Raw genomic sequence first — 14,144 nt, forward strand, 5'->3', positions numbered from 1 at the left:
GCGGCACGTGTGGACGTAGCCTCACTATCGCGCGACTGCGCGCCCCACCCCCTTCCCACTCCTGTTTCCGCGCGCTCCAATTCTGGCTCCAGTGGGAGCGCGTTCCACGGAACGCAGGCGCGCGCCTCGGAGCCCCCTCGAGCCTCGACGTGAGCCGTCGGTTAAAAGAAGTTCCCTAAAGCCCACGTCCTCTCCCGTCATGCACCGCAGCGGCGAAAGCGTGCGGGTGGGGGGGGAGGAAGGAGCAGCTCCGCTTTCCCGCGAATTCAGTTCAAAGGAAGCAGGAGGGGGAGGGGGGGAAGCGAGCTCCCAGCGGCGAAGCGCGCGGTCCAACCAAACTCTCGCGGAATCATTCTGCCGTCACTTCTGGGCGGGCTCTGGGCCGGCCAATGGAGCGGCGCGGCGCCAGGGCGCGGGCCAATGGGCGCTCGGCGGAGGGGGCGGGAGCGGCTGGCGGCGCCGCCGTCGGGTTTGGCTGGAGCAGAGAGGGCGCTTGAGGGGAACCGATCGGCGGCGGGGCGAATTGGCGGAGTCGAAGCGCTGCCCACTTCCCCCGCCGCGCCGCGCCTCCTGGCCCTCGCGGGCCGCCGCTCCCCGCGTCTCCCGCCACGCGACCCGGCCCCGTCGGAAAGGGCCCTCTCCCCCCCTCCCACCATGGCTCCTCAGAAGCACGGCGGCGGAGGAGGCGGCGGCGCGGGGCCCAGCTCGGCTGCTCCTAGCGGAGGGGGAGGCGCCGTCGCGGCCACCGCCACGGGCGGAGGCGCGGGCGGCGGCGGCGGCAGTGGCGGCGGGTTCGGCGGTGGCTCGACCTCGGCCGCCGCGCCGGGCGGCAAGTCCGGCGGCGCCGTGGGAGGCCTGGGCAGCGGCTACTCGGGGGGCGGCAGCGGCTGCGGCTCCTCGGCGTCGTCGGCAGCGGCCTCCTCGGCTGCGGCCCTCCCGCCGGTGAAGAAGCCGAAGATGGAGCAGATCCAGGCCGACCACGAGCTCTTTCTGCAGGCCTTCGAGAGTGAGCTTCGTGGGGGGGGAGGAGGGAGGGGGGTCCGAAAATAACAACCGTTCCCCTCCCTCCCCCCTCCCGCCCGAGTCGAGGCGTGATGGGCGGAGGAGAGGGAGCAGCATCGGCCGTTTATTGTGGGGCGGCGGGGCTGCCTTCCTTTCCCCCCTGGCGCGCGCGGGTCCTTCGGCGGGAGGTGGTTCCCCCCCTTCTTTCGGTTGGGGAGGGGTGCTCTGCAAGCAATGCTGTTGCTCCTCTGGCAGGGTTGTCAGCCCCCAGGGCTGCCCGTGGGGGGAAACCCGCGCCCTGCCTAATTGTTACATTAATGAGGCCGTGCCACACACGCTCCACCTCGAAGGATTTTAAGGAGTAGTCAGATTGCGCCTCTCGGTAGGATTACCTTTCGGGGCTCGGGAGAGCCGCGGGGGGCGTTGTAAGTTGATCCTATGTTGTTACGAGTGTCTTCATCATCTCTCCCTCCCTCCCGACCCCTTGAGAGCTCATTGGGAAGCTGGTCTTCCTAAGCGATTGAAGGACTCCTTGCCCCACAAAAGATCATTTTCGAAGCTGAGGTTTCATGAACTGTAAGGAAAGTCAAGGGGGGGAGGTATGGAGGGTTAGGGAACTGGTCTCTGGTTTTGAACCTTAAAAAGGTTGGTTATTCTATTTGGGGCAAAAATGGCAGACTTGTTATTTTGAATTGTGTGGTGAAGGCTGAAGGTATGGATAATGCTGGTCAAGGAGGAGTGGAGAACTCGAGAAGGAAACTTGTGATCAGGAATTAGTCTGAAGAAAGTGGCCGATTATTTGGTAGCCTTGCAAAATTGCCTTATTTATAGAAAAAGGTTTTAACTGCCACCCCTTTTTAAACATTGCAACAACTAGTTTTTAAAGTGAAAAGGTTCAGCCCCTAGAACTTTCATCTAACAAGACAGCAGCTTAACAAAAACATTGGGGGGGGCAGCAGTTGTTCTTAGATCACTTAAAGCACATCTTCTGATTCTTGTAAAATGAAATTGTGAATGATAAATCTGTACACTTTATAGAGTAAGATTTTAAAGTTGGATTAGGAAGGAATTAGTGTGTTAAGTATTTGAGATGTTTTCTTCCACTTAAGTTCTATATTTTCAGAAATGTTGAAGGGTTGTACGCTGACAGGCATAACTCTGGTTAAGCATCTGAATATTCCTCCTCCTTTGTGAACTTTGTGTTTCATAGAAGCCAACTAGTCAAGACTTTGCTAGCAAGATGGAGTGTATTATATCCAAGGGCATAATGCTGCTGTTGGTTATTCAAGTGTCAGGGATGCAAAATTAGCTTCTAGAAATACTCCATTCCACGAAAGTATTTTTAATCTATCTTATTGGATCTACTGCTGTATGTTGCGGGTGTTTATTTTCAAATATATACTGCCATATTTCCCTGTAGTAGATGGGTAGTGGTCACAGTAGTGGTCACTTGGTTGTAGCTGATAGTGACTAGGTTGCTGCTTGAAAGTGCCCACTTTCTTCATTACAGTCTAGGTATTTATGTACTACACATGTTTGGTATGAATGGATAATGTTGTGTATTCAAAAATTTAATGTGTTGCAGGGAAAAGCTAGTAAAGTGTCAAATTATCTGCTTTGTAAAAGACTGCTTTATTTTCTCTCACAGAACCAACACAAATATATAGATTTCTACGCACCCGCAATCTCATAGCTGTGAGTAACTGTTAATCCTTTATTTTAATTTTTTTGATCCACTCATGGCAATGTTGAATTGACTTTTTTCATTTTCTGTTGCAGCCAATATTCTTGCACAGAACTCTCACGTATATGTCCCACAGAAACTCTCGAACAAATATCAAAAGGTAACTTCACATATTAAAAATGTTTGCTATTTAATATGTTAGCGTCCTCCCCTCTTTAGCAACTGAGATGATGATAATAGTAGGGTACTGCCTATGTATAGTATGAATGATAACTTTCTCCAAAATTGGGACCTAAATTCTTTTTGCAAACTTCACTTGGAAATGAACTTAATGACCACATAACATGCACATATGCAATGAAGCCTTGTATTTGTCTTAAATTTTCATGTGGTTTGGTTTGCAATGTGAGCTTGCAAGTGGTAGTTTTTCAGAGATTCAATTTGCTGATGCATAGCAATGAAAAATATCAACTGTTTGCTATCAAAGATGAAATTACATTGCAGAAAAAATGTATATACTACATAAGTAATTGGGAGTGTTAACATTGTATTGTGCTTGCTATTTAGCTGTTACTGCTTGTGGTACTTCCATCTTAATTCACAATGCTATGCTTCAGGTCAATGTGGGTAATACTTTATATTTTCTTTAAACTCAGCCTCTCAGTAAAAAATAATTTTAGACAATGGCTGTGGGAAAGTAAAGAAAAATGGTAATCCAAACTAACTTCATTTTTGAGCTTCTGCAGTGGGTTTAGCAATCAGGAGCCTTGAAATACTAATACACTTCAAAATAATTAAAACTGCCTTTAGCTTTGAGTGCTTGCAACGTAATGTTTTTATCTCAGATAACCTATAAAGATTAAATTTGTAACTCCACTTGAATGGAATTAGCGGTGCAAAACATTGTTTGAGTCAACAAGATACGCATAAGATACGTCAGAGGATGGAAAAAAACAGAGCGATAAAATGTACACTGAAGGAATGGGGTATGCTTGCCACGGAAAAGGGAACTACAATGAGAATTAATTCTTAGGCATATAGCATTGCTGTTGCCCATTAACATGAATTGTTCTCCAAAGCCATTTAAAATAAAGCAAGAACCAACAGATTTAAATAATGTAAAAATAGGTCTAATTAGTCAGAAGACTGTAGTGGAGTATAGGTCAGTGGACATCTAGGGTAATCTATACTTGGAGATTTAGGAGTTAGGTTTGTGTGCTGTAGGGTGTTAGTGCAAACAGAGGGATGAAGTCTTGATCATGTTCTGAGTCTGGGACGTTTTGTCAAATAACTTGTAATGGTCAGTGCTGCTACCGGATGATAGGGAGCATCAGCTACATAAAGGTGTATTTTTTTGATATGTCTTTGTTTCAATGTAGTTGGGGTATTGAAAGAGTATGGCTATTTAAGGACTCATAGAATTCCTCAAACTAAATTTGTTTTCTTTCCAGAAATATCTTACATTTAGCGACAGTATGGGAGCCTGCTTTTTCTGCTACTGCAGATAGCCAAGGAATATTTTTTGACTGCAACATCTATACTTAGTATATATTTCTGCAGTGTGATGGAGAAAGATGAAATTGGCTGTGTTTGCACATCATGGTAAACCATAAACCATGGATTGCCATGTTCAAATGAATTGTGCTTGCTTTACTCCTCAGCCACATTGGGAGGAACCAAATTGTGATCACTGGCTTAGCAGTCCAAACAAGTGATCATGGTTTGGTTTGGTTTGCTTTGCTCTTTAAAGAAAACCATACCGATAAGCCAATGTTTCTTCTTGGCATACCAGTTATAGCTTGAGCAAAATAAACTGGTTCCTAATTGGGTTGTAACACTAAATTGGGGGTCATGGGTTTGTTTTCTCCCATCCCAAGAGGGAAGTAGCAAAATAGCTGCTATTCTCTTGTGCATAGTAAGTCATAGCTTACTGTGATATGCAAAAGCTGCCATTGTGCATGTTTCTCTCTACTGCTGCTAATTGGTAGACAGCATTGGTAAATGCCACATTTCACTCTGAAAAGGCCTAGATTCTTAGCTTTAATCTTTAATTCATGTTTGCATATAGTTAGTTGACTGGTAAACATTTGGTAAGAAAGAACTGCCTCCAAGAGGCCAGGCAGTGAAGCGTTTGTAAATGAGATCTGTTGGTTGTTTCCAACAGTCTGGTATAAATGACAGTGTGATATAAATGACTATTAAAATGTGTTAAGGGCTAGTAACTATGTGTAATATTCATAAGAATATTAATGTGCAAGCACAGCCATGAGAATTGCAAAATAAGGTCATCTGAATTGTAGGTGAATGATGGTCATGTCAACTGTGTTCTGCGAGAAGCAAAAACAACAATGTTGTTGAATACATTTTTATTCTGTCTTTTCCTGAAGTGTACTCTCAAGGCAGCTCACAGCTACAAATAACAAAGTACAAAGAATTAAACTGTAAAAGCCATCAGTTTAAACAGAGAGACCAAATTAGGAGAATGCTTGCTGAAATAAAATTGTCTTTACCACCCGCCAAAGGACAGGATGTATTATGGGGGCCAAACCATACCTCTGTAAAAGAGCTATTTCACAATATGGATGCCACAGGTGAGAAGGCCCACTCTTGTGCTTGCTCACCATTCTTCAGATAGCAGGGGAACACGGAAGAGGGCCTCCCATTATGGAATCTAGAGGAGACCCATAACAGACTTTCTGGACAGATTCATGCAGGAGCCAGTGTTTCCTCGCCTCACTGTTTAGGACTCCAAAAATCAAAGGCTGGAGCTGGTTCACCACAACATGGTCAGGTATCTTAATCAAAAATGCAGATTAGAAACTGGACAAAACTCATTCATATTGGAGAGAAGTGCAAGGATACCTTCAAGGGTGTCTTCACAATTACATAAGTGCTGTCAAATGACCTCTGCAACCCAAACCCTGTTCTGGCTGCATTTACAAGCCATGATGAACAAAGATCATGCTGGGTCTTTCAGTTTCAAGAATCTTGTCCACATTCTTAGATTGTGCAAAATGAAAAGTATAAGGCATGGGGAGGTCTGAAAAGGTGCTTTAGAGCAAACTGCAGGACTTCTCACAGGCATCTGGTTGGACATTGTAAGAAACATGACAATAGGCCTTGCGTCTGATCCATCAGGGCTCTTATATTTGCAAAGGGCAGCACAAAGCAGGAGATCCCATATAGATTCTAGCGAGAAAAGGGTTACTTAGCAGAGTTGTACACACCCACTCTCCTATTAACAAAACGTATCACATTTCCCTTCGCCACGAACAAATGACCCGCAGGGAATGATACTTAAATTCCACAAAGTCGAGAGTTCTGTGCTTTAAGCTGGATCCAACCAAGACAAAGGTGCTTTAGGGGACATGAACAAATGACCTCGCGGGGAACGATATTTAAATTCCACAAAGTCAAGAGAGTCAAAGTCAAGTTCCAGGGAGGAAGGAATGTGTTTGGAGCATTGGAGGGACTTGTAAACAAGGGTGTTTATGAGGGAGGTTTGAGGGGGAAGCCTGCAGGGCTGTCTCATGGTGCATGTAGGACCAAGAGACATTGACAGCAAGGGAGCTGCTTCAGTGACCTGCAACACCAGTGCCATGTTTGTCTTCCTGCCTGAGAATGCAAAACTGCACCTGTAGTGAGTACAAGCTAGTTGCCTTGCTGGAAGGGAAGCTACAGCAACTTTAGGCAGAAAACCAGGACTGTCAGGAGCCATGCTGTGTCTCTGGAGCTACAAAATCAATTTCATGTCCTCACCTCAGATACTGATTCTCAGCCTGAGGAGCAAGAACAACAACTGCAGGCTTTGGAATACATTGAGGTAGTAGTGGACAGTGTACAGAATGATTTCTGCCGCTCCCCAGAGAAGATGTGTGGTGGCGGAGGACGGGGCAGCAATGTGTGGAGGAATGACTGGTGGTTTTAGTTGTCTCTACCCGAATGCACAAAGAAGCAAGCAAGAAGAACTTGAGCTCTTCTAGGATGACAAATATGACCCAATAAGCATTGCTGAAACTTGGTGAGATGAGACTCATGGCTGGAATGTAGAATCTGAGGGGTACAACCTGCTCAAAATAAATGATGTGTACACTTTTGATGATATCTAAGATTTTGAGCATGGAAGATAGATTGTGTAAAAATTGTAGGAGAGGGAAAGAACAGTGATCTTACTGGAGGAGCTTTTGGATGTAATCTCAGAACCTCTGTCTATAATCTTTGAGAATTCTTGGAGAACAGGTGAAGTCCCTGTAGATTGGAGGTGGGCAAATATTGTCCCCATCTTAAAAAGGGGGGGAGAATACCCAGGTAACTACCGACTGGTGAGCTTGACAGCAGTGCCTGGAAAGGTCCTAAAACAGATAATTAAACTGTCATGCTGTGATTACTGAAACCCATCATAGGTTTCTCAAAAACAAGTCATGCCAGATGAATCTCATTTTTCTTTTTTTTATAGTTACCAGCTTAGTGGATTAGGGGAGTGCTGTGGATGTAGTGTATCTTGATTTCAGTAAGGCTTTTGAAAAAGTCCTTCATAATATTCCTGTGCAGAAGCTGGTAAAATGTAGACTGGACAAAGTAACTTTTAGGTGAATTTGACTGACCAAACCCAAAGAGTGTCCATGAATGGTTCCTTGTCATCCTGGGGAAAAGTGACAAGTAGGGTGCCACAGGGTTCTGTCCTGAACCCTTTGTTGTTCAACATCTTTATAAATGATTTGGATGATGGAATTGAGGGGATGTTAATCAAAATTGCAGATGAGAGCAAACTGGGAGGGGTAGCTAATGCCACTGAAGACAGAATGGGGATTCAAAATGACCTTAACAGATTGGAGAACTGGGCCAAAATTAACCAAATTAATTTCAGTAGAGAGAAATGCAAGGTTCTATACTTAGGCAGGAAGAACCAGCTGCACAAATATAAAATTTGGGACAGCTGGATTGCCAGTGGTATACAGTGGTACCTCAGGTTACAGACGCTTCAGGTTATAGACTCCGCTAACCCAGAAATAGGACCTTGGGTTAAGAACTTTGCTTCAGAATGAGAACAAAAATTGTGCGGTGGCGGCAGGCCCCATTAGCTAAAGTGGTGCTTCAGGTTAAGAACGGACCTCCAGAACAAATTAAGTTCTTAACCCAAGGTACCACTGTATATGAAAAGGATATTGGGATCATAATAGACCAAAAGAGTCAACAGTGTGGTGCAACAGCAAAAAAAAGTCAGTGCTAATTTAGGTTGCATCAACAGAAATATAGCGTCCAGATGAAGAAGTAATAGTACTGCGCTATTCTGCCTTGGTCAGCCACACTTGTGTCCACTTTGAGAAGGACAAGCTGGAATGCATGCAGAGTAGGACAGTCAAGATTATCAAGTGTCTGGAAACAAAGCCTTATGAGAAGTGGTTGAGGAAGTTGGAGATGTTTCGCCTGGAAAAGAGGAGACAGAGGAGATATTGAAAGGGCTGTCACATAGAAGGCGGAGCAGGCTTGGGACCTGAACCAATGGATTCAAGAAAGGAATTTATGAGTAAACATCAGGAAGAGCTTTCCGACAGTAAGAGCTGTCAACGGAACTGATCCCCTTGGAAGGTGGCAGATGCTTCTTCCTTAGATGTTCTAAAGCACAGGTTGGGTGGCTATCTGTCAAGGATGCTTTAGCTGAGATTCCCGCATAGCAGGGCTTTGTACTAGATAACCCTTGGTGTCACTTCCTCCATCTTCCCTCCGTGTGTGTGTGTGTGTGTGTGTGTGTGTTTAGATTGTAAGCCTGCGGGTAGGGACTGTTTTGTTTTGCTCGTGTAAGCAGCTCTGAAAGCCTTTTTGGCTGAAGAACAGGGTACAAATTCTATAAATTTAGTATCCTGTCTTTATAAATCCAGTTGTAAGGACACACAATGGAAGCTAGCAGAGTGTTGGATAAGGCTCCTTGGAAAAGGGTATTGAATCCTAGGGGCACACGCATGCTCATCTGATTCAGGAGATTGTTGCATCAATCAGCCTGGTGGGCAGAGATAGGGGATTTATGCTTCCTTCCTCCAAACAGATACTCGTAGTATGCAACATGTCTATTTTCTCACCCAGAATCAAATCGTGGATGAACTTTGTTTCTTTATTAACTGACCCTATATTCACCCACAACATTCAAAGACTTGGTGGATTGCTAGCGAGGCTACCTCAGTTCCCAGGACTGGAGGATGGATCAGGAGAGACACTTGTGTGATATCTCAGCTTCCGATTACCTGGCGTGTTCTTCCCTATCCCATACACCTTCTTGTCTTACACATATCCAGTAACATGGCCCCATCCGTCTAGCTTCAGAAACATACTTCCAATATAAACAAATATTTAACAACGGTTCCACACATAAGCCTTCAAGTGCTAAGAACAACTAAAAACCTCAGCAGTTATGCATGGGCAGAGACTAAACTATATATTTTAAGCCCTAAGCTGCAGAGACGTCAAAATGTTCACTTTTTATTCTTCAGAGTAGTAAAAGCAAGTATAAAATGCTACAACCACAGTTACTAGCTTTCTGAATATAAGGCGGCTGAGTGAGTTTGGCGTGGATTGTCTTGTATAAATATATATTCATGTTTCCGTTTGAGTAAATTATTTACAAAGCAATGAAAATAGCATTGCTTAAGCCTTTAAGGAACTTGCACTATTCCTTTTTCTTTTTTTACTTTTGTTCTTTGCCTTACAGATGTACTTAGACTTTATTTGAAATTTCCTATCGTTGTTTTTAAAAGTAGGTTAACTGTAGCCTAACATGGATGTTGTATGAACATTCTCTCATATATATATTTTTTTGTCCTTAGAATTGGAAAGGGAAGTATCTTCCAATTATATATACTTATTTAATTTCTCATTCTTTTACAACTTGAGAAATAAAAGTATTAAAGCTTGATGCGTGCAGTCAAGTATAGGATTTCAAGATCTATTTGATAAGAAACCAGCTTTTCTCAATTGTGAATTATTTTCAGTTTGACAGGCTGATCTAAACTATTGTGTAACCTTTTTCACTTACCTTCTTAGAGAAATGCATCTAGCAACCACTTGCTGATGACTGGCCTAAGTCCTCCTTGTACTATACCCCAATATTCAGTAAAGGGCTGTCATATGAAGACACTGGCACACTGCCAGACCTGAATGTTTTTAGTACAAGGAATGTCGCTAGTGTTCAGCTGAGCTCCCACAAAGCAAAAACAGCTTTTCTGAATTCTAGTTCTGTAACTCTAGAATTCAGTTTCTGATACAGCTTAGCGCTATTAGCGGTTTAGCGGCTTTTAGCGATCAGCTGATAAGCGGCTTAGAAAAGGGGGGGAAAGGGGAAAAAACCCGGAGGAACTCGCAAGACTTTTTCGTCTTGCGAAGCAAGCCCATAGGGAAATTTGTTTTGCGAAGCGCCTCCAAAAGGGAAAACCCTTTCGTCTAGCGGGTTTTCCGTCTTGCGAGGCTTTCGTCTTGCGGGGCACCACTGTACCTTTGTCTATTTATGCCTGTGGTGATTCTTAAGTGATAGTACATTTTACTTCTGTAAGTGTTCTTGAGCTGAGCGTAAACATTGAAACGTTTTGAAAATAGCCATGATTGAAAGACAAAATATTTAGGGATTAACATCATGCGGCTAAACACTAGCTTTCTGTGTCATATTGTGAAGTATTTCACAACTTGGTGCACCCGACTCCCTTCCGGGTCCTAAAAAAAAAGCTATTGGAACAAATCTTTATGAAGCAAAACTTAACAACATAATGGAGATCAGTGAAATTTGAAAAAAAACACAACTTTTATTACAGGAAAACATTCAGAGTAGACGGGATGCTGACGAAAGTAGAGAAAAAACAGGGAGAACACGACTTGCAAAGGTAACATTCATTTTATCTACCGAGAATATTTCAGTAACAGTGTTTCAAATGGGATTATGTATTTTCTATGTCAGTAGAAGTCATACTGAAATATGACTGGAAGTATAATGAAATTCTGCTCCTCCCATAATAAAATACATGTGAACTAATTTTACCAGAGTTGTTGTGTGTGGTGTCTGTTTGTTCTCTGGTAAACTTGCGCTACAGTGTGGATGAAATAAAACATACAGTCACTTCCTGAAAAGTGGCAAAACGTGCAAACCAGCTCTAGTAATTTGTTTTTGAAATTTCATTGATTTCCATTATGTAGTTGAATCACGGTTTATTCTGTAGTGCATGTGCGGAAACACACCTTTCCATCTGTTGCTGCAGATTGCTTGTTGTTGTTGCATTTGTGTTCGTGAATATGCCGAAACCTTGCCAGAAAACCTTCATAAAATGCCTGTGCTATGTTGTAGATAGGAATAAGTTTATTGATCGTCATTATTTAATTATTTCTATGACTCCCAATTGTCAACATATCAGTTGATAGATGGGGAAGTATCTTCTTGAAATTGCAGCTTCATATTTTGGGAGTAATTCTGGACCCAGCCTTGACCCTGGGTGACCAGGTGACAAGCTGTGGTGGAATATGCTTTTGCCCAGCTCGGGTGATCACATCATGCTTGAACTACTTCATGGGGCAGCCTTTGAAGAGTGTTCAGAAAAATAAAACTGTGATGGCTAGGATATTAACTAGAGATGAATACCAGGGGTAAATTCCATCATTGTTGGAACAGCTGAATTGGCCTCCAGTTGGTTTCTGGGCCCAATTCAAAGTGCTGGTTAAGACATGTGAAGTCTTATATGGTATGGGACCAGGATTCTTGATGGACCATCTTCTCCATTATGAGTCTGCTCAAGTATTAAGATAATTAACAGGAGAACCTTTGTGCTCCTGGGACCAGAGTGATGGTCTTTTTAGTGGCCTTGGTCAGACTTGGGAATTTCCTCCCAGACACATGTACCTCACTCTTTACCTGACATGTCTTCCACTGCAATGTGAAAACCTACCACTTTAGGGAAAACCTTGGTTTGTTAGTTATTTTAGTGCACTTGGTTGACCATCCTTAAGGTGTTTTTTGTTTTTGTTTGTTTTTTGTTGCTGTACAGTTTTTAATTATGTGTTATCATTCATATCTTAATTTAATGTTAATTTTGTTGGCCACCTTGAACTATTTGATTTTTTAAAATTACCCTGTTTAAAAACCTGAATTGAATACAAAACAAAGAAAGCTATTTTGAACTTGTTAATGAATCGGTGACCCTATTATCAATTATTTATTGTAAGAAAAAAATCATAGGCTGCTTAAGCATAAAACTCCTAAGAGGGCACACAATAAAAATAAAGGAAAAACAGATACAATTAATAAAGGAAGGGAAGCATTTGAACTCATTCCACGTGCACAATCATCTAGTTGTGATATGATCCAAAATATGAGTGAAAAACACTGATTTGACCCTCAGGTATAGTCCCTTCAGGAAATTCCTGGGCCAATGCTTTGTCCCATGATGTTGCTAAAGGGAGGCATGTTTCATGTTTCCATAAGAACATGAGAAGGACCCATCTGATTAACATCCTGCATTGGCCAGCCAGATACTTCTAGAAATTCCTAAACTGTCTAAAAAAGCAGCCACGTGTGAAGTGCATTGTTGTAACATAATTTGGGTGCAATTATTGCATGAACGAGGCCAGGTTAGATTAAGAAAATAAATGTTAAAAAAGATTACTTGTTGTCGTCTTCTCTCACATTTCTTAAATGTGCCTAGAATGTCTGAAGAGTGAAACAATATTTGTTTCCTTATTTTAGCTTGTCTGCTCATCTACAACTCACCTTTACTGGTTTCTTCCATAAAAATGGTATGTATTTCATCATACACTTTTTCTTTCAATGTCGTTTACTGATGATAAAGGAATGTTTTGGTGTGTAACTGAGGTTCATAGACCTCTGCATTTTCACTGGGTAAAATAGCATTTATTGTGGTTTGCTTGTAGACCGCAAAATGTGTCCTTATAAAATCATTTCATTATGACTAAGCTGAATGGTATATCATTTTATAGTACACTTAACATTTTGGGATGATAAGTTATCATGGAGAAACAACCAAGATCACTTAAAAATAACAGTAGAAATGATCTAAGCTAGAATCAAGATGCATTTAAATTTTAGTGCTGTAACCCATGTAATTTTATTGAGACATGTGCAGGCAGACAACATTAAAGACTGGCCTCTTGGTTGAATGGTGTTAAATTCTCAGAAAGTGTTGAGCTCTACATGTCCATGAAAATGGCAACAGTCCTCTTTTTCTGCAAATTGCTGTTTGCTTGCTCCCCAAAATGAATAGCTGTTGCAGGGTTGGAATCAGCTTTCAGGGGACGTGGTCCCAGTGCCCTGTTGGAGCCCTTGCTCTGTCCTATGGGATTTATTCTCATTAGCTAACCAATAGCTAATGAAATTGCTTTTTTTAAAAAAAAAAAGTTACTAGGAAGGTGGTGAGCTGGCAGCAGTAAGGCCCTGTGCTTTGATAGAATAGAAGAAGCAGCTTCATGTAATCTTCATTTCCCTGGAATTACTCTGGACCTGGTAGTGGGTTCATCCTCACCTGACACAGCACTTTATAGTGCTGGGCTGAGCACTGCCAGCCTAGCAGCAGCTTGAAAAAGAAGAGGGGGACACCAGGGATCCAGTATCAGTCTCAGTGGGCCCTGTCATTTGCCCCATCTTGTGGCTATTAACCCTGGGCTTCAGCAGTGGCTCCAGTGATAATAGCCAAGAGTTAACGTGCACTTCTCCATTCAACTCTCCCCTTGATCTCTCCTCCTCCTCCCCGCCCTGAACACAAATTGGGTAATGCAGTACAGTGCTACAGGGCCTGTGCTTAAGGTTCTCTATATAGTTTAAAGGGCCAGTGACACATTAAAGCAAAAAAAAGACAGCACCTAGACTGGCAGATATGTATCTGGGTTGCACTGGGGTAGAACCTCTCTTTCAGAAGTTTAAAACATTTTCCCCCTTGGGCTCTTTTTAGATAAGCCATTGCAAAACTCAGAAAATGAACAAAGTTCTGTAACTCTGGAAGTACTGCTTATAAAAGTTTGCCACAAGAAACGAAAGGTAAGTTTAGGCATGGTTTAGCAATAGCAGGAGAAAGCAGCTTTTAACAGTCGAGTTTCCTAAAAATATATATAAACCATTTTCTTTATTAATGAGACTCTGCAAAGGCGTTTAAATATAATATAATACAACAGTCCACACTTAAATTCAATACTGTAAGATCTCCAAAATGCTGCTGCTATTATTATTTATTAATTATAGCCCACATTTTCCCTGGTGGGAAATCAATCATTTAAGTATTACTACAAGTCATAAAGAAAAAAGTAATAATCATTTTCCAGTTGATTTTAATATTTTGTCTGTATTCCCTGCTTTTAAAATTCCCCCAAAGAATATGGGTTCACAGAATCTTGTGCTTTGTTGCTCTAATAAAATAATGAACAGTAAATGTTGAAAGAGATTACTTGCTGTCTTCTCTCTCACTTTAAGCAGATTTGT

General features: G+C 42.5%; 1 protein-coding gene across 3 annotated transcripts in view; it reads left to right on the forward strand.

Annotated features, from left to right (window-relative positions):
* The first annotated feature begins 479 nt into the window (after positions 1–479).
* The window catches only part of SUZ12 (SUZ12 polycomb repressive complex 2 subunit), a 31,003-nt gene continuing 17,338 nt past the window's right edge, over positions 480–14,144 (forward strand). The window contains exons 1-6 of one of the 3 annotated variants that reach the window (XM_081898611.1): positions 480–1,006; positions 2,651–2,697; positions 2,782–2,846; positions 10,483–10,551; positions 12,402–12,451; positions 13,621–13,706. In XM_081898611.1, the coding sequence (XP_081754737.1) occupies positions 655–1,006; positions 2,651–2,697; positions 2,782–2,846; positions 10,483–10,551; positions 12,402–12,451; positions 13,621–13,706 (669 nt within the window). In that variant the 5' untranslated portion in view covers positions 480–654. The remainder of the gene's footprint in view (positions 1,007–2,650; positions 2,698–2,781; positions 2,847–10,482; positions 10,552–12,401; positions 12,452–13,620; positions 13,707–14,144) is intronic. The other 2 variants (XM_081898610.1, XM_081898612.1) reach the window with 2 other exon arrangements.

This window comes from Podarcis melisellensis (genome assembly GCF_964234715.1).
Source record: "Podarcis melisellensis genome assembly, chromosome: 2".
NCBI lineage: Eukaryota > Metazoa > Chordata > Lepidosauria > Squamata > Lacertidae > Podarcis > Podarcis melisellensis.